This window comes from Rana temporaria, chromosome 2, assembly GCF_905171775.1.
Source record: "Rana temporaria chromosome 2, aRanTem1.1, whole genome shotgun sequence".
Classification (NCBI taxonomy): Eukaryota; Metazoa; Chordata; class Amphibia; order Anura; family Ranidae; genus Rana; species Rana temporaria.
Genome location: NC_053490.1, coordinates 278,227,208 through 278,247,462, shown reverse-complemented (window position 1 = coordinate 278,247,462; position 20,255 = coordinate 278,227,208). Strand labels below are relative to the sequence as shown.

At 42.0% G+C, this 20,255-nt stretch overlaps 1 protein-coding gene across 2 annotated transcripts in view; it reads left to right on the top strand.

The window, feature by feature from the left end:
* Positions 1-20,249, top strand: part of KCNQ4 (potassium voltage-gated channel subfamily Q member 4) — a 284,528-nt gene extending 264,279 nt beyond the window's left edge. The window contains exons 9-14 of one of the 2 annotated variants that reach the window (XM_040337092.1): positions 417-557; positions 5,213-5,430; positions 7,010-7,109; positions 11,313-11,444; positions 13,883-14,024; positions 19,792-20,249. In XM_040337092.1, coding sequence (XP_040193026.1) covers positions 417-557; positions 5,213-5,430; positions 7,010-7,109; positions 11,313-11,444; positions 13,883-14,024; positions 19,792-20,010 — 952 coding nt within the window. In that variant the 3' untranslated portion in view covers positions 20,011-20,249. Of the gene's footprint in view, positions 1-416; positions 558-5,212; positions 5,431-7,006; positions 7,110-11,312; positions 11,445-13,882; positions 14,025-19,791 lie in introns of both variants that reach the window. The other variant, XM_040337091.1, reaches the window with a different exon arrangement.
* Positions 20,250-20,255: the final 6 nt, after the last annotated feature.

Below are 20,255 nucleotides of genomic sequence, written 5' to 3'. Positions count from 1 at the left end.
AAGGAATGCAGTCATGCAAAATTCAAGAAATGACAATGGAAGTGGTATTTATTCAATATTCATTTTAACATTGTTATAACTGAGCACTTTGGTAGACAGCAGCAGCTACTAGACCATTGGATCATGGAAAATAAAAAGAATGTTTAATCATTTGTTTTTTTGGCAAAAGATAGTACAAATTAAAGGTAAACTGTGTATGTACTGTATATATATATATTTTTATAAACCTATCAAGCATATTTTCAGTGTAAGTAATTAGTGACATTACAAACCTGGCTGCCATAAGAGTAATTGCTCTGGGATGTCAATTGTTCTAGGTATAGAGGGAGTGTTTTCCAATAATAATTCATCATTTGCTTCCATCTCCTGTTATTGCCATCAGAGATATAACGTGCTATTGTATATTCACCCTTCAGAGAGCTACTTCTTTTGTTTGATACCTGGCATCGAACCCGCAGCCGAAATGGAGGAGCTAGACTTTGTCAGGGATCTCCTCGCTATCACCCAGTCTCCCCTGCTCTGAAATCTGCAGCACATCCTTTCTGTGCAGGGGAAAGGTATGGGTGTCCTGCCAGTGTTAGAAGTGCCCAGTGTTTGTCAATGTGTTTCATGGCAGAGAGGCCTGCAAAAAAAAGCAATGCACATAGGGGCAGGAAGAATAATTAGTGCATTTATGAATTTTTCATATTATTGTAAATTTTTTGGTTGAAATGATTTGCCGTGATTGTATTCATCAGTTTCCCTTTTGAACTATTGCAGCCTCACTGTGTAATCTCTGTGTGTGTAAACAAACTGACATTGCAATCTGTAACTTCAAGTGAGCTCATCAGTAATAGCGCATTATTTGCTTCCTATTATTCACATAACTACTACAAGCTTCATTCACACACAAGTGGCCTTCCTTAGTATACAGATCCATACTAAAGGTAGCAGACATTTTTCTGCTTCAATTTATGTGATTTTACATGAGCTAACATCAGTCACTTGCGTTTGTTTACATGTGTTTGCATTTGCAGAAAACTAGATTAAACAAAAAATACACAAAATTAAATGCACACAAAAGCATTGGGCCAGATTCAGGAAGCTATTGCGCCCGCGCAACCATAGGTTGCGCGGCGCAATAGCTGTTTTGCTCCCGCGTAGCGAATGCCCCTGATTCAGGAACATCGCTACGCGGACTGCAGCCTAGGATATGACAGACATAAGCCTCCTTATGCCTTCATATTTCAGGCTGCATTCTTGCGTTGGCCGCTAGGGGGCGCGGCCATTGTGATCGGCGTATAGTATGCAAATTGCATACTACCACCGATTCACAAAAGTTGCGCGGGCCCTGCGCACGCAAGGTACGGAGTTTCCGTACGGCGACTTTAGCGCAAGGTTGCTCCTGCTATAGCAGGGGCAACCAATGCTAAAGTATAGCCGCCCTTCCCGCTCGTGAAATTTAAATTTCACGTCGTTTACGTAAGTGATTCGTGAATGGCGCTGGACGCCATTCACGTTCACTTAGAAGCAAATGACGTCCTTGCGACGTCATTTGCCGCAATGCACGTCGGGAAAGTTTCCCGACGGAGCATGCGCTGTTCGCTCGGCGCGGGAGCGCGCCTAATTTAAATGATTCCCGCCCCCGGCGGGATCATTTACATTAGGCAGCCTTACGCCCGGCTATTTAGCATATCGCCCGCGCAATTTACGGAGCTACTGCTCCGTGAATCGCGGGCATATCAAAATATTTGCGTGGGCGCAGAGCAAAAATCGTTGCCCTTTGCCCACGCAAATATTGCGCGGATCTAGCTGAATCTGGCCCATTAAGTTTAAAACCATGTGAACTGGTGGCATTCAAAAAAATAGATTTTATATAGTATACTGCACATTAGGTACATGCTGATAGCTGTTTTTTTTTTACCATAAGACACTTGTTGGCCAGTGGTCAGAGAAGCAGGGCTTAGCGAAGTCAGCACCAAGCCTAAAATGTACACGAGGGGCTGAGATTGCACAAATAAAAAGAGAAGGATAAGCCTTATTTCTGGGTTAAAAAAAATTAATCCTGATAAAAAAGCAATGGTAGGAGTATACAGGGTAAATAAGGTGAATAAGGTTATTTGGATCACCCTTGCACCAAGACATGTTGTATTATACTCATGCCTACTAGGGTTTTCTGGATAATAGGATCTTGACAAAAATGTACGCATTTTGCTTAAAGCAAAATTAAATTGTTATTTGCAGGGGGTGTTCTTACCATAATGCCAGGATTGGCAATCCAGTGCTATGCCTCATCACTCCATTTGCCGCCATATTCTTCTCCAGTTTTTCTAGCCCATCAATTTCGCCCATTAGGTGGCCACTTATAAATGTCAGGAATGGCCCGGGAGTGCACATTGCACTTGCACTTCAGACACCCCAAAAATTTGCTAGTAAGAAGAGATTTTTTGTTGGCAGAAGAGACTTACAAAGATCTTAATTTGTATTTTTGTGTAGCTCTTCTGCAAGTAATATTAAATGTATTTTATTCATAAATATGGTATATGATGAGAGTAAATGTTTATTTCTCTTTTGGAACTCATATATGCTTTGAGATAAGAGGTCTCATACCTGTATATGAGATGTACAGTATATGTCAGAATTGAAAATTCTAAATACATCAAGTGCAGAAGACAGACTTTCCTTGAAAGATCTCTTGTTTACACAGAACAGAATGTGAGAGCTTGCTGTAGTGCGGTACACCATATGAATATTTAGCCTGTGAAGTGCATTGCAGACATCTGGGTTGCTGGCCCCTTTGACTATGAAGTGTCTTTATGTTTTCTTTGTTTTGTTGCTGTCAGTGTATTGTTTGTGACTGTCACCTACGCTTTCTTTTCTTAACCTTGTCACTAAATTCACTTTACAATCCCTGCTTTCTCTCATACCTATTTTTTTTTTTGGTCTAGTATAGTCAATGATAACATCCCTGAGACAGAATGGTGGATTACAATGACTAAATATAGGAAAATATTACCTCTAGGGTGTTGTTTTATGACAGTTTTATGTCTTACTTGATCAGGCTCCACTCTGTATAGGGAGACTATAAGTACAGGAATGTGCCAACAAGTGTCCTTGTGCCCAGGTTCACACTGGGTACGATTTGCTTAGATTTGAGATGCGATTTAAATGTGAAATCGCATCTGAAATCGGCGGCATTTGCCGACAATTGTCGGCAATGACACCGTCCTAATTGGTGCGATGCCGCATCTGCGGCACTGCACCGATTTCAAAAAGTAGTTCCTGTACTACTTTTTGCGATTTCGGGCCGCGATTTACATAGACATCTGTGCAGAAACCTGAGTCTTAAATTGTGGCCGAAATCGGGACTGCCAGTGGGAGTGAAGCCGTGCGAGTTCAGCTGAACTCGCGCGGCTTCACTCCCGCAGCCCAGTGTGAACCAGGGCTTAATAACATTTTAAATCCATGCAGGACTTGACGTTTCATAGATGCATATGTCTTCTTTTACCAAATGTTCAAATGATTGATAGTCAACATGTTCATAAGAATGTACTACATACTGAGACAACCTTGCTGCTGTGTAATATAATAACAGTATATAAAATTAAAATTCACATTTCCAGCAAATGCCTTCCCTTAACAGACTGGACTCTTTGTAATAGTAATCACTGACCTTTTTACAGTAATAAGCGGAATTTCTTTCGTCTGTACGCTGGTTGGAAGCCCAGGTATTTATCCATTGGAATGAGATGATGATGCTGTGCATGTGCGTGCCCGAATTGGCCACATAAAGTCCAGCCTAAAGTAAAAACTCTATTTATAGAAGGAAGGCCTGACAATTGTGCTTCCTATCTGAAAAGCTGGCTAAAATTTCCAGATGGTTTCTATGTATTGGGATACAGGAAAAGAGGGAGCAAACTATTATGAACTAAAGCTTCATATACTATAAACAAATATTTTGGCCATATATCAGGTCTCTATTCAAGTTTTCAGTTGCAGTTGTTTATCCAGAGCTGTCCCTCATCCATTGTGTCATAATATATAGACATCTTTCATGGTATTTATTCTGCAATGTATTGATTTATGACTATTCCCCCAACACTTTAAGTTCTTAATTTAATCCATCAAGTACCAGCAGTTATAATGTATCATAAAAAGTGCACTTTTATATATTTCAATTTTGCTGGCAAGCATTGGTTAAATTAGTGGCAATATTTCTTAAACCCTTTCACTGCTATGAAGGTCTCCAGCTATGGTGGCACTCATAGCTGACAAGGACTTAAGAGTGTCCTTAAGATGTGTTTGCATGCAGATGGTTTCCTGGGATCGCAGTAGAGGAATGAGGTGTGAAGCATCGCAGTAGAGGAATGAGGATTGTAGAATCGCCTGCCTTGGCAGCATGCTGTACTGAAGTATATTATAACACACTACAAGAGGCTATCTCCAGGTGAAGCAAGTGCCATACTTAAGGTGCTCTACAGATCTGTCTTGTGGTCTTGGGATTTTGTATGAAATGGAATGTGAAAGGTCATGTTTTGAAAGAGAGGCTGTTTGTTGCCTTGAAATTTAAATAAGATTTGTTCCTGAGAATGGCTTGTTAGATAACTCCAGACATGAGTACTCAATATGGTGAAAGAGTTGCTTTTCAAGATTAAAATCTACTTTAGGGTCCTTTTTGAAATCTATAATGTATGGATAGTCTAGCATTAGTTATTCATGTTTTTATATTCTTTAACATGAGAGCAACCTCAAAGCTAAAGCTTTAGCAAACATTGTAAGATTTTTAAGCTCTAATCTTGGACCTCTATCAGACCATATTTTCACCATAATGAGAATCCAGTCTGGTTTGTTGTCATTTGGTTCAGAAAATGCATGGATTTCTGAAAGAACAAAATAATACATTTCGAAGGGGTAAACTTTATTGGCAAGTCCCACAGACATCAGTCAATATATTTGTAGAAGAAGCAGCATCTCTTAACTTCTACCAGTGTATTTTCAAAGTATCCCTTTTTAGAGGTAGCATAAAGAATAGGGAGGGACATATTCTTAAGAGAAAGGAGAATATCTTTGTTCTCTATCGCTGTCCTGTGCCCTCACATTTTTTTTCTTATTATTCCTTTTCACTACCCTTAATGTGTTTCTACCTCCTCTCTCCTGTGGCGCAAATATTTGTTTTCCAGCTGTCTTTATAAAACCTGAAAACTGTTTGTATTCTGTTTTCCCAAATCCCTAGCACTAAGGTAGGACTTAAAGATCGAATACGGGGTACAGGTGCTCCAAAGCAGAGTGCACGCAGCAAACAGTATCTGGCTCCCCCAGAACGAACTTCTTCTGGACTAGACCTCCCTGCAGAATCACCCAGCCCTACCAAGGTGCAGAAGAGTTGGAGCTTTAATGACCGTACACGCTTTCGAGCTTCTTTAAGGCTTAAACCAAAACCACAGACAGATGGTGAGTAAACCACTATGCTGATAAATTTAAGGACTGTTGTTCTAGAAATAAATAAAAAATTGTGAAAGGAATAATCCAATGGTTAACACAACAAATGGGGTTAATCAACTGTAAATGTTAAAAGCAAAATTCATCCAAAACTAATATTTAAATTTCGGGAGGTCTGAATCACCAGTTAACTGTTCTAGATGTCTAAGTGGGCGTTCATCCTGCTAGAACTCCAAAATCAGTTTGAAAATTGTAAAGCCAAGCAAAGGAATCATTGTCCTCTGGCTGATTTCTCTATGCTGTAAAACAAAAATAGAAAGCAGTTGTAAACGAAAGTAGAGTAGTGTGAGTAGAATTGGAAACATAGCCACTGGAATTTAAAGCAGATATACCAGCAAGAATCTATTAGGTCAATCTATTGAACCACAAGAAAAACAAAGGATTGTAAACACTAATGTAATGTTATCATGGGATATGGTGGATCCTTCATGTCACCAGTAGGGGTGCAGAACTCTTGTAGAGGTGCAGCCTAAAGGGGTTGTAAAGGTACAATTTTTTTACCCTAAATAGCTTCCTTTACCTTAGTGCAGTCCTCCTTCACTTACCTCACCCTTTGATTTTGCTTTTAAATGTCCTTATTTCTTCTGAGAAATCCTCACTTCCTGTTCTTCTGTCTGTAACTACACACAGTAATGCAAGGCTTTTCTCCCTGGTGTGGAGTGTCGTGCTCGACCCCCTCCCTTGGACTACCGGAGAGTCAGGACACTCTCTACGTTGCAGATAGAGAAAAGAAGCTGTGTGTTAGTGGGCGTCCTGACTCTCCTGTAGTCCAAGAGAAGGGGCGAGCACGACACTCCACACCAGGCAGAAAGCCTCGCATAACTGTGTGGAGTTACAGACAGAAGAACAGGAAGTGAGGATTTCTCAGAAGAAATAAGGACATTTAAAAGCAAAATCGAAGGATGAGGTAAGTGAAGGAGGACTGCACTAAGGTGCAATTTCAACATAGTCTTTTGCCACAGGATGGGGAGCATGGCTCACACCCAAACCCCCCTTCCCCCTCCCATGTGAGTTTTGTTTTATTAATAATATAGTTTTTTTATGTCTATCTCCACCTCATAAGGCACCAGAAGTGCAGAAGATCCCGATGTCTTTAAGCACTACATTGGTGATTTAAAAGTGGAGCTTCACGTTTGCTGCCTTCCAGCCTTACATTTGCTATGCCTTGCGTATAGAAAGTCTTGTGTCTAAGAAGCTACAATGTTGTTTCTTGTACCATTGCAGTACCAAAATTCAAATCTTCAAGATTCATTGTAATGAACTATGAGGTATATTTTGCATTGCACTGCAGCATAGACATATAGAAGGGATACACAACCAGACTGCAATCTATTGCTGTTTGCAGCATGTGCAATATTTGTATTTAATGCTGCTTAGTAAGAGGACGCCATAAATTTTTACTGAAATCCCCAAATGACCCATACACCAGTGGAAACTGCATTTTTAGCAATGTGTGTGCTGTTTAAAAGAGGTAGATGGTAACTGGCTGCAATTCCACAATTATGTGAACATTATCTTTTCCTCCCAGCAGAGGGAGCAGGAGATGACAGTAATGATGAGAAGAGGCTCCCCAGTGACCTAACTATGGAGGAAATAATGCCAACGGTGAAAACACTGATCAGAGCCTTTCGGTGAGCATAACATACTGTTAGGAGTACTGCAGAGTGGATATAGTTGAACACAACAAAATTCTGGACAGCTGTTAAATAAAATGGATTACAAAAAAACAAAACAATGCACACATGAATACCTCTTATTAAAATGCACATTTCTATGTATTTTATTCAATTTTACAGTATCTCATAAAAGTGAGTACACCCCTCACATTTTTGCAAATATTTTATTATATCTTTTCTTGGGACAACACTGAAGAAATGACACTTTGCTACAATGTAAGGTAGTGAGTGTACAGATTGTATAACAGTGTAATTTTGCTTTCCCCTCAAAATAACTCAACACACATACATTAATGTCTAAACCGTTGGCAACAAAAGTGAGTACACCCCTATGTGAAAATGTCCAAATTGGGCCCAAAGTGTCAATGTTTTGTGTAGCCACCATTATTTTCCATCACTGCCTTAACCCGCTTGGACATGGAGTTCACCAGAGCTTCACAGGTTGCCACTGGAGTCCTCTTCCACTCCTCCATGAAGACATCACGCTGGTAGATGTTAGAGACCTTGCCCTCCTCCACCTTCCATTTGAGTGCCCCACAGATGCTCAATAGGGTTTAGGTCTGGAGATATGCTTGGCCAGTCCATCACCTTTTTCTTAGCTTCTTATGCAAGGTAGTGGTCATCTTGGATTTTTGTTTCGGGTTGCTTTCATGTTGGAATACTGCCCTGCAGCCCAGTCTCCGAAGGAAGGGGATCATGCTCTGCTTTAGTATGTCACAGTACATGTTGGCATTCATGGTTCCCTCGATGAACTGTAGCTCCCCAGTGCCAGCAGGATTAATGCAGCCCCAGACCTTGACACTCTCGCCAACCTTCCTTGACCGTAGGCAAGACACACTTGTCTTTGTACTGCTCACCTGGTTGCCGCCACACACGCTTGACACCATCTGAACCAAATACGTTTATCTTGGTCTCATCAGACCACAGGACATGATTCCAGTAATCCATGTCCTTAGTCTGCTTGTCTTCGGCAAACTGTTTGCAGGCTTTCTTGTGCATCATCTTTAGAAGAAGCTTCCTTCTGGGATGACAGCCATGCAGACCAATTTGATGCAGTGTGTGGCGTATGGTCTGAGCACTTACAGGCTGACCCCCCACCCCTTTAACCTCTGGAGCAATGCTGGCAGCACTCATACATCTATTTCCCAAAGACAACCTCTGTATATGACACCTTCTTTATAAATAAATAAACAAAGGTGCAGCGCCTATTTCAGGAACTCCTATAGATGAGAGTTCTAAATGGCAGAAATAAAGTGAAAAAAAAATTCCACAGTGCCAAAGTGAATATGTTGTTGCAACTTAACATATATGACATATAATATAAATGTCCATTAAAGTGAAGAATATCCAAGTGGTAAGAATGATCCCTGTAGAATCAGTATGGAAGGTTTCCCTTCAAGAACGTAATCCCTCCAGAAACAAAGAATCAAATGGAATACCCTTACCGGATAAGGTGGACCCAATCTACACCATACGGCGGTGGGTCATACATGCATGGAAAGCCGATTGCTCAATCTGGTCACTGCTGCTGGAAAGCTCCACACTTCTGCTAGGCTGATGATCTCCTCAACAAAAGACTGAATAGATCAGCTTCCAGGTAACTCACTCCGCTCCAATTCCAAATGAGGGAAATAGGGGGACAAAAATCAGCTATCATTGGACCAATGGGCTCCAGGCATGAGGGAAAAGAAGGAAAAACAAGGAGAACGACTCCTCATAGTGTAAAAAAGCTTAAAAATGTAATTAATAAAACTTCAGAAAAATCCAAACACTGAATCACGCATGCGTAGTACGTCCGGCGCGGGAGCGTGCCTAATTTAAATGGGAATCGCCCATTTTAATTAGGAACGCCTTAGGATGCACGGAGTTAAGTTGCACTGCCGCAATTTTCCGGGTAAGTGCTTTGAGGATCGCTACCTAAATTCGGAGAATTGCGGCCGTGTAACTTAACTCTGAAAAGTTAAGTTAGGCAGCTTTTCTGTGGATTTGGCCCTACATTTTTAAGCTTTTTTACACTATGAGGAGTCGTTCTCCTTGTTTTTCCTTCTTTTCCCTCATGCCTGGAGCCCATTGGGTCCAATGATAGCTGATTTTTGTCCCCCTATTTCCCTCATTTGGAATTGGAGTGAATTGGAGTGAGTTACCTGGAAGCTGATCCATTCAGTCTTTTGTTGAGATCATCAGCCTAGCAGAAGTGTGGAGCTTTCCAGCAGCAGCGACCAGATTGAGCAATCGGCTTTTCCATGCATGTATGACCCATCGCTGTATGGTGTAGATTGGGTCCACCTTATCCGGTAAGGGTATTCCATTCGATTCTTTGTTTCTGGAGGGATTATGTTCTTGAAGGGAAACCTTCCATACTGATTCTACAGGGATCATTCTTACCACTTGGATATTCTTCACTTTAATGGACATTTATATTATATGTCATATAGTTGCAACAACATATTCAATTTGTCACTGTGGAAAATTTTTTCACTTTATTTCTACCATTTAGAACTCTCATCTATAGGAGTTCCTGAAATAGGCGCTGCACTTTTGTTTATTTATTTTGCTACAATTATCCTTTTGTTGTGTTGGCTGCTGTCATGAACAACCTCGGGCACCAGATGGCGCATCGGCGCGCACGGGGCGCGCGCAATCGCAGCAACGGCGCTCGGGCACGCGCGTTCATGGTACCTCGGCGGGCGTGGGCGCGCGCACTGGCGGTAACGGCACGTGCAAGCATCAATCTGGCGCCAAAACGGGACACTTAAGCGTTCTGGGAGCTTGGCCTCTTGCTGTCCGGTCTACAGCGCTTCCTGTGACCACCTGTACCTGTTACCTCTGCTTTGATTCAGATCCTGACACCCGGCTTGTTCCTGTTTATCCTGCCTTCCGCCTGCCCTGACCTCGGCTCGTTCTGACCATCCCTTTGCCTCATCCCTGGTACTCCTGCTGCCCGCCCGTTGCTGACCCGGCTTGAACCACCTCTCTACCATCTCAGCCTTACCTGCTCCTGATCTGCTGGACCAGCTCCTCACAGACTTACCGGGACTTGTTTGCTGCCTGAACTACAGGACACCTTCCCCACCGGCTGCTGCTTGCTTCTTCCAGTGCTGCTACCTTTGGTCTGTTCACCTGCCAGCCTGCACCTGCCATCCAGAGACTCTCTCGGACTCTGCAGAAGCATCATCCAGCCCCTGCATCAGCGTCACTCCAGGCGCTTGTGCCACTCTGCATTCCCGTTCCCCCTGTCCACTCTACCAGGGGTCCCGGGATCAGAGGAGTAACGGCTGCCACTTCCTGCACGTCGGGCTCAGCCTCCAGGTATGTGACAGCTGCCCACTATAGATATTTTAGGGAAGCGCAGTATTTATTTATTCTTTACTCAACTTCTTTGGTTGACCATGGCAAGGCCTGTTCTGAGTGGAACCTGTCCTGTTAAACCGCTGTATGGTCTTGGCCATGTTGCTGCAGCTCAGTTTCAGTGTCTTGGCAATCTTCTTATAGCCTAGGCCAGTGATGGCGAACCTTGGCACCCCAGATGTTTTGGAATTACATTTCCCATGATGCTCAACTACATTGCAGAGTGCATGAGCATCATGGGAAATGTAGTTCCAAAACATCTGTGGTGCCAAGGTTTGCCATCACTGTCCTAGGCCATCTTTATGTAGAGTAACAATTTTTTTTTTTCAGATCCTTTAGAGTTCTTTGCCATGAGGTGCCATGTTGAACTTCCAGTGATCAGAATGAGAGTGTGAGAGCGATAACAAAAAATTTAACACACCTGCTCCCCATTCACACCTAAGACCTTGTAACACTAACATGTCACATGACACCAGGTAACAAAAATGGCTAATTGATCCCGATTTGGACATTTTCACGTAGGGGTGTACTCACTTTTATTGCCAGCGGTTTAGACATTAATGGCTGTGTGTTGAGTTATTTTGAGGGGACAGTAAACTTACACTATTATACAAGCTGTTCACTCACTACTTTGTAGCAAAGTGTAATTTCTTCAGTGTTGTCACATGAAAATATATAATAAAATATTTTCAAAAATTTGAGGGGTGTACTCACTTTTGTGAGATACTGTATAATTTAGTCTAAACGTTTAAAAGATTAATAAATTATGTAATATTCTGACCCAAGGTATATTATGTGTCATCCCTATAGGATCTTAAAGTTCCTGGTAGCAAAGAGGAAATTCAAGGAGACTCTCCGTCCATACGATGTGAAGGATGTGATTGAGCAGTACTCCGCTGGCCATCTAGATATGCTCGGACGAATAAAAAGCCTCCAGTGTCGGTCAGTGGTACACTTCATATTAGAAAGCCTGGATTGTAATACTGTGTAAAAACGAAACCCTTTGATTTATGTGACTGTATATAATCTGGCGCACAAACTAATGTTGGGAGAAAGAAACTGCACCATTTACTGAATCAGTAGATTCCAGTGACAGTAGATTTCAGTGAAGAAAGAGTTAATCTCTGGAGCAAAGGATTAGAATGCAGACGAGGTAACGTGTGGGCTCGCTCCTGAGCTGGGCTGTGTGCCTCCATAGACACACACAGTGCGGCTTGGCCTCACCCCCGTTCTCTGCTCACAGGATTTGATTGACAACAGGAACCAATGATTCCCACTGGTAAATGTAAGAAGGGGTATTACCGTGCTACCAAAGGACTTGTGGAAGGGAAACTAAAGGGAAGGGAAGGGGGGATGGGAGAGTGGGGAAGGACAGTGAACAAACAAGGGGAGAAAAGGTAAAACTGCTGCGGCACTACAAGTGTATCAAAACCCAAAATATATGAATAAAAAATAGTGCTGCACTGTAGGGATAGGAAATAATAGGATAAATCTCATAAATACAGTGCTAGATCCAAAAATGAAATAAGTGCATCTAAACAGTGTAACAGTACACGACTTCAGTGATGCATAGTAACAAATCCAAGGTGAACACAATAGTGCTAGGTGAATAAGACAGCAGGCACTTCTAAAGCCAGAAGGCTACAAAACTATACACATAAGTGATAGCAAACATATAAACAGTGAAAACAGCATAAGTGTTCATGCAGGAGCAGCAGGCTGAACACTACTGGAACGCATGTAATAAAGTGCTGGTGTCAAGTGTCCAAACATATAGTGCTTGCCGGGGAAGGGTTCCAATTTCCTTAAAAGTAGTGCAGATGTCCCCTTACCTTACTGCTGTAAGGTAACAGCATAAAACAACTCTATATGGATAAGTGCAGCAACGAAATTTCAGGCCGTTGGAGGTGGCAATGGTCCTCACACGGAAAGATAAAGGAAGAAGTCACTTGTGAGTGACGAATGGGCGCAATAGTCCTGTTTAAAGAGGTACCGGATGTGATGCCAGCGAGTTCGCCACTCGTTTTTTATATGCTGTATTTTAAAACTACCTTTGTGAGTACCTAGTAAATAAGTTGTTTTTATACTATTAAATTGCTCCTACGTTGTTACGCTATTGGTGCTTTCCTTTATCTTTCCGTGTGAGGACCATTGCCACCTCCAACGGCCTGAAATTTTGTGAGCAAACAGTCAGGTAACTAAAACGTTCAAAATCAGATTGACTTTATTATAAAGTGCTGGTCAGTGGCATGTCAGTTAAGTGTTTGATGATGCTCAAGAATGACCCAAAGTTATTCATATATAATCAGTTTTATAGAGTAAAAACAAGCAGGAAGTGTTATACATAGCTCAGTTACACCTTTTATTGAATTGAATAAAAAATAAATCCATTGCACTCACATTTAGTGGATGAATAGGCAACGTCTTACACATGACAAACAGCAGCGGTAGCATGTCCAAAAGAAAGGATAAATAAATATTCCAGAGCTGTCTTTAAGCATACTGTATTATAGGAGCAACAAGTGATCCGTGGGTGAGCAGTGTGGTATTGCCTCAATTCCTGTGTTATGGATAGGGGACCCCACTAGGATGGCATTAGCCTTGGCGATATTTTGGGCACTTAAACAAGAGCTGCACAGTGACAAGCTGTACTCTTGACTATGGGAATTCCCGCTGGCACACTCCGCTAAATAGCAAGACACCAGCTGCCTCGTGAGGATGTAGTTTATATGGTTGCCATGGCGACACATTTCGGGGGCGTGTCTCCCCTTTGTCAAGTGAAGTCTAGACTTCCTGAAGGCGAGATACGCCCCTGAATTGCATTGGCATGGCAACCTTGGCTCTTGCTTTTGTGTTTATGTTCCCCTGGTGTATTTTGCCCAAATTGGTGCCATGGCTAGTGTCATCCTTGTGGGGGTCCCTAATCCTGAGGATCGGGACAATATAAAAAAGGATTTAGGACAATTCAACACGGGGATCTGCGTGTCACCTGCTGCTCCTATAATATGTTTAAAGACTGCTCTGGGATATTCATTCATCCTGTCTTCTGGACCTGCTTATGCTGCTGTTTGTATTGTTTGAGGCACTGCCTATTTGTCCACTAAATTTGAATGCACTAGTTTTATTTTTTATTTAGTTCAATAAGAGGTGTAACCACTATATATTACACTTCTTGTCTGTTTTTTACCCTGTTCCAGTATTTCTCTTTCCCAAGAGTTTTGGAAGCTGCAACAGCCATAAACTCTGTGCACGGATCGTACAGACCACACAGCCATATTGTATTCTTTGTGGGACCCCATTATTGGAGGTTTTGTTTCAGCACATTGCTGTATGCATTCTTTCTATCTATAATTAGTTTTATTGTTGATTTGCTGTTACAGAGTAGACCAAATCATTGGCCGAGGTCCTGTTCCTATGGAGAAGAAGCCACGGGAGAAGGGTGAGAAACTCCCTATTGGACATGAAGTAGATGCAGCTGATGAACTGAGTATGATGGGAAGAGTGGTGAAGGTTGAGAAACAGGTAAGCAACATGTTGTGTATAGAGTACTGAGATCATCTGAGGCTCCCAAGATATCGGAAGTTTTTTAGCAGTTAGGAATCATTTCCCTTTCTTCACAAAAAATAGAGAAAGAATATATATTAGAATGAAAACGTGGTTGAACCAAGGAGATGTCGTCAAAATGCAATGTAAAGATGGCCATGCACATCATTTAAATAACAATTGCATTACATATCTGATCAATGTTTTTTGTACAGTATTCCATTATCAAAAATTCTGCTTTCCATATACGCTGTGCTGTCAGAGAAGGGTTACCAACTTCTCATGATGAAGTCCATTCAGAAAAAAAGTCAGAAAATTGCTCTCAAGATAATTCAGAAATATTATGCCTGGAAGAAACCTTCAAGTAGCACTTCAGAATAAGTAGTACCAGTAGTAGTTATTTCTGAGAAGATTGGATTTGAATGCAGAATTGTTGACCCGCAAACAATAATCTTGTGCTGAAACTGTAAGGATGCAGCCATATCTGGACCTGAGGCTAGCAACAAGTTTTAACCCATCAGGGACATTCTGGCGCCGTCACCTGTAATGATGTCATCGCCCGGGTGCCACGCGCTTTCCACTGTGGAACGCGGAAATGCGCCGTGGATCATCGCTCTATGTGATGCAGCTGTCTCCTGCCTATAAAGGCATTCAATTCATATACAAGCCCTGTTCTATTATTGTCGGCCATAGCCGGCTATGCCACCATCCTTCCCTGGACCTGGAGGCATTCCACTATTAAGGCTAAACCATGTAAACCATGCCACCGTGGATGCCTGCCTGATTGACGCTGATGCAGACTGCCATGCTGGGACACCTTAAAAAGATCTTCCACCAGGACACCCTAGACTATGGAATCCCAGGCCTGCTACCAACCTACTGCAGCCATTCATCCCTACAAAACAGATAAGTAGCAGTTCTTTCACTTGTAGTTCTACAGGAAAACCTGCTACATATAATTGCGCTTAAACAATTATTGTAATTATTTTGGCTTGCTAATTATTAACATACTTCTTGGGACTGGCTGGTCTGTTTTTAGATGTCGCTGTGGAGTATCTTAAAGGGACATACACTCTCAAAATACCTGTGCTATATTTGCCACTCTTATGCAACTATTAGTTGTCTCTACAACTCCTTTTTACTACGTGCTTGACATAAGTGCTACTTGTTTATGGGCCTATACCCTAAGTTGCTGAACATGTTCGCCTAAACTTTTCTATGCTAAGGGTTGACGTATTTCATACCTTCTCCCTTAGTGGCCTAATGCACGACTCTATGTTTAACTGATAATCACTTTCAAACAGGTGTGCATTGGAATCTCCAAGTGTATATTATAATTTTAAACGCTAAGCTCTAATCGCATGTTGTAATGCGTCCAGGCATAGTAGCTCAACGCCTTTCTTTATGTGAGAGAGAGATGATGTAGAGAACCCCCAAACTCCTGTTTGCGTAGAGTGACCCCTGGGGTCCAATACTGAATTCTCATACTGTATAAAGAGGTACGTTGAAATCCTTGCCAACCGCAGTTGTGGTTCACTCCGTTCACTAGAGCTGTTACAGAATAATGGAACCCCAAAATGAACCCAGCGGAGCTTGCCAACCATGTGGTCTCCCTTTCTGAAAAGGTAGACGCACTTGTACAGACTGTACAAACCCTGCAGTTGGAGATTCAAACACGGCAAGATTTAGTTGCGCAAAATCCAAATGTACCTCCTTTTCCCCCTGAACCTAAGGTCAATCCACCTGCACCTTTTACTGGTGATCGAAAGACCTACAGGGAATTCATTAATGCATGTACATTAATGTTTGAATTATGCCCTCGCACCTTCCCCAATGACAGGATCAAGGTGCTTACCCTCATATCCTATTTACGCGGTGAACCACGTGCTTGGGCAAATACCTACCTAGAAAAAGAGGATCCGATCCTAAATTCATATCCACAATTTTTCGCAATTATGTCCTTGCTTTATGATGACTTCAACAAGCAACTCACTGCGGAAAATGCTATTAGGATTCTCAAACAAGGTAACAGACCTGTTGAAGACTTCATAGCGGAATTTCAGAGGTGGGCTATTGAGACTGAGTGGAATGATATTACACTCCGTAACCATTTTCGTCTCGGCCTTTCCGAACCACTCAAGGATGAATTGGCTAGAACAGATCTCCCCCAATCTCTCAATGATACCATACAACCTGCTATGACAATAGATCGTAGGTTAAGAGAGAGACAAGCTGAATCTTCTCCAAGTTCCACAGCACCTGTCCCTAGACCTCAAGAATTGAGCCTGTCCCCTTTTGAGGAAAGAATGGACATTGGGACCGTGCAACGCTCCAGCAGTTGTTCAAAGCCTTTTGAGTGATGTCTTCGGAGACTTTCTGGACATGTGAGTAGTGGTGTGTCTAAAAGACATAAATATTTGCTTAGTTCAACTTTTGCAACATCGGAAACATGTTGGATGACTACTCGCAAGACTCAGAGCTCACTTCCTCTACGCCAAGCTCCAGAAATTGTGTCTTTGAACAGACCATTATTATTTTTCTTGCCCCTTGTTTTTTATTCCAAAGAGCGATAGAAACTTTTTTGTTGGGGTTCGCTAAAATTTTACAGAAAGTATATACATTTTTTTATTTCTGCTGAAACCCCTTACCTTCATAAGCCTCCACTTATTGAGATCCCCAGCAGGGTATCCCTTAAAAGGGGGGTACTGTAACAGGCGCTCCTCGCGCCGTCACCTGTAATGCAATCCATGCTGGAACGCATTGCAGCGACCGCGCGATGACGTCATCGCCCGGCGCCGCGTGCGTTCCACCGTGGAACGCGGAAGTGCACTGTGGATCATCACTCTATGCGATGCAGCTGTCTCCTGCCTATAAAGGCATTCAATTCATATACAAGCCCTGTTCTATTATTGTCGGCCATAGTCGGCTAGGCTACCATCCTTCCCTGGACCTGGAGGCATCCCACTATTAAGGCTACAATAAACTACAGGTACCAGAAATCTTTAAACCCTGTAAACCATGCCAACGTGGATGCCTGCCTGATTGAAGCTGATGCAGACTGCCATGCTGGGACACCTTAAGAATATCTTCCACCAGGACACACTATACTACGGAATCCCAGGCCTGCTACCAACCTACTGCAGCCATTCATCTCTACAAAACGGATAAGTAGCAATTCTTTCACTTGTAGTTCTACAGGAAAACCTGCTACATATAATTGCTCTTAAACAATTATTGTAATTATTTTGGCTTGCTAAATATTAACATACTTCTTGGGACTGGCTGGTCTGTCTTTAACTGTCGCTGTGGAGTATCTTAAAGGGACATACACTCTCAAAATACCTGTGCTATATTTGCCACTCTTATGCAACTATTAGTTGTCTCTACAACTCCTATTTACTACGTGCTTGACATAAGTGCTACTTGTTTATGGGCCTATGCCCTAAGTTGCTGAACATGTTCGCCCAAACCTTTCTATGCTAAGGGTTGACATATTTCATACCTTCTCCCTTAGTGGCCCAATGCATGACTCTATGTTTAACTGATAATCACGTTCAAACAGTTGTGCATTGGAATCTCCAAGTGTATATTATAATTTTAAACACTAAGCTCTGATCGCATGTTGTAATGCGTCCAGGCATAGTAGCTCAACGCCTTTCTTTATGTGAGAGAGAGATGATGTAGAGGCCTGGGGTCCAATACTGAATTCTCACATAAAGAGGTACGTTGAAATCCTTGCTAACCACAGTTGTGGTTCACTCCGTTCACTAGAGCTGTTACACATGCATCTGCCTGCTACTGTTCTTGTGGACCTTTTTAATGACACCTGCTAGGAATACACAGATAGGAATAGATTGTCATGCTGTAGATATGAAAGCCAGTGTGGGTTATGACATGAAAGTTCACTCTTGTCGATATTGTATACTTTACTTTGTGATCACCTGTAAGTGTCAATCACTAAGTCACTCAATTTGTCTCTATTTTGTGTATTTAAAGTGGTTGTAAAGTCACTGTGCCTAATTACTTGAACCCACTCTGTTATATGAAGCTATGGTGCACAGTGTTTTTTTTTTTTTGAAAAATTATGCAATGCAATACCTTATTAGGTAAAAGATAAAGAAGCTGCATACTCATTATTGATTAAATCAGCTGCTTAAAGTACTTAAACAAGCAGAGGGTTTTATATCACTTTAATTCACATATTTACACTTAAAGAGATCTGGTCTGACAGCTGCCTCTGTCTGATCTCCTGCCTTCACCTGGGAACTCCAATTGGCCCTTCAACTGCACACTCTTTCTTCTAGCCATCCGGACAAGGATTTTCTGCCACTGAATGTCAAAGTGGAGGGACGTCTGTCAGTCTTCTGGCCCAGTTTGTTGTTCTTCCCTTTGGCCTGCCCATGGCACCATGGGTCTTCACCAAAAGTGCCTGCCCTCATCTTAGCTCTTCTCTGTTTTCAGGGGATACATGTTGTGGGATACCTGGATAATCTCCTGTTAAAGGACCAGTTCTCCCTAACCCTATTAGCCAATGTCCAGAGGACAGTACAGACTCTGCAGAGGTTCAGTTGGATAATCAGTCATCAGAAATTCTCCCAAGAACATTAGATAGGGTCCTCTCCAATATATTGTATCCCTCTACTTTTGTGCCCAGATCCTCCAGTCCCAAGGATGTCCTTGATTAAATTTAAGTGCAGCGCAAAAATAAAAAATAAACTCAAGCAAATATGTGCAACAATCAGTGACTGCCTCAAAAGAGTAAGCAAAATCTTCATGTATTCTTGAATATATAATCCTTTGTGAAATATGACACTGTTGTGATCCACCACCATGTGCCACATAGATATGCTTTCCAAAGCAAATGGACTCTTTCGGTTAAAGAAATTAGTCAAAATGTGCTTGTATTTCTCAATGGTCACTGTCTAGGACACCGTGCACTTCTTCCTCCACTCCAGATTATATGCTTATGACAGCCATAACCTGGGGTTTGTATCTCTCTGGAATACCATGCACTTCCTCCTCCAACCGGGTTACTCACTCATAGGAGTCAGATTATTCTGCCGTAACATAAGAAGAAACCCACAAAAGCTTCATAGTGTAAAACCGCAATAGCACTTTATTTCTTTATTTAAAATGTACTAGACGCTCACAATATAAAATCATATAGGCACTTAGCCTACACAACTGGTCACAGGAGTCAGACAGGCCACTTTCTAGTATTGATGTGCGTGCTGATGTTACAAGCATAGGCTTCTCCCTACACGTTTCGTCACATCTGAAGTCGTCTGGGGCATAGAAGCCATGCTCAGTCTCCACGCACCATTTTATAGATTAGCCAACAGGGGGAAAACAGAAGTGAAGCTGTGATCTTATGCGCTCCAAGCCTTACTCAGACTTCGCTTAAAGCTGATAAAGGATGACTAATAAGGCACTCGATAAAAAAAAAAGTCTAACCCCAAAAAATACATTTATTGAGTGTAACGGTCTCTGTGGGAACCCTTGGGTAAATCCAATGATTCTTTCCCCGAGCCACGTACATTATGTCAGGTGACCCAATATGCATGGACAAGTTGTGTACTCAGTGCTCACACCTATTAGATTAGAGATTTAAAACTGATCTTTGCATGATTATCTTTAGCCCCTCATTTTTAGGAAAGAGCAGGTAAAATAATTATGTTATTCTTGCATTCATAAGCTGTTACTATTACTATTACTGTCATCTAATATGTTCATTTTCTTTTCAAAGGTCCAGTCTATTGAAGAGAAGCTCGACATTCTTCTTGGCTTTTATTCGCAGTGTCTGAAGAAAGGCCCAGTGAGTTCCTTCACACTGAGTTCCATGCACATGCCCCTAATAGACCAGGATATGACATCTGACTACCATAGTCCAGTAGATCAAGGAGATATATCCGTGTCGGCACAGACACTTAATATTTCCCGATCAGACAGCAATAATATGGAATGAGTCACCTGAATTAATGGAGAAAAGACGTTCCCTGACTTGAGATGCTCTATAAGAAGAGGTATTCCACTACAGTTACAGGAACACAGACTACATTTGGTCATTTTGATCATGTAATCTTGCTGGATTGACTCTTGTATTCTCCATATTTTAAAAAGAATTGACCCTAAATCATTCTTATGCAATTTCAGTGGGGACCTCTGGAAATGGGATTTCTTAAGTAATGTCACAGAGAGGTGAGAAGGACT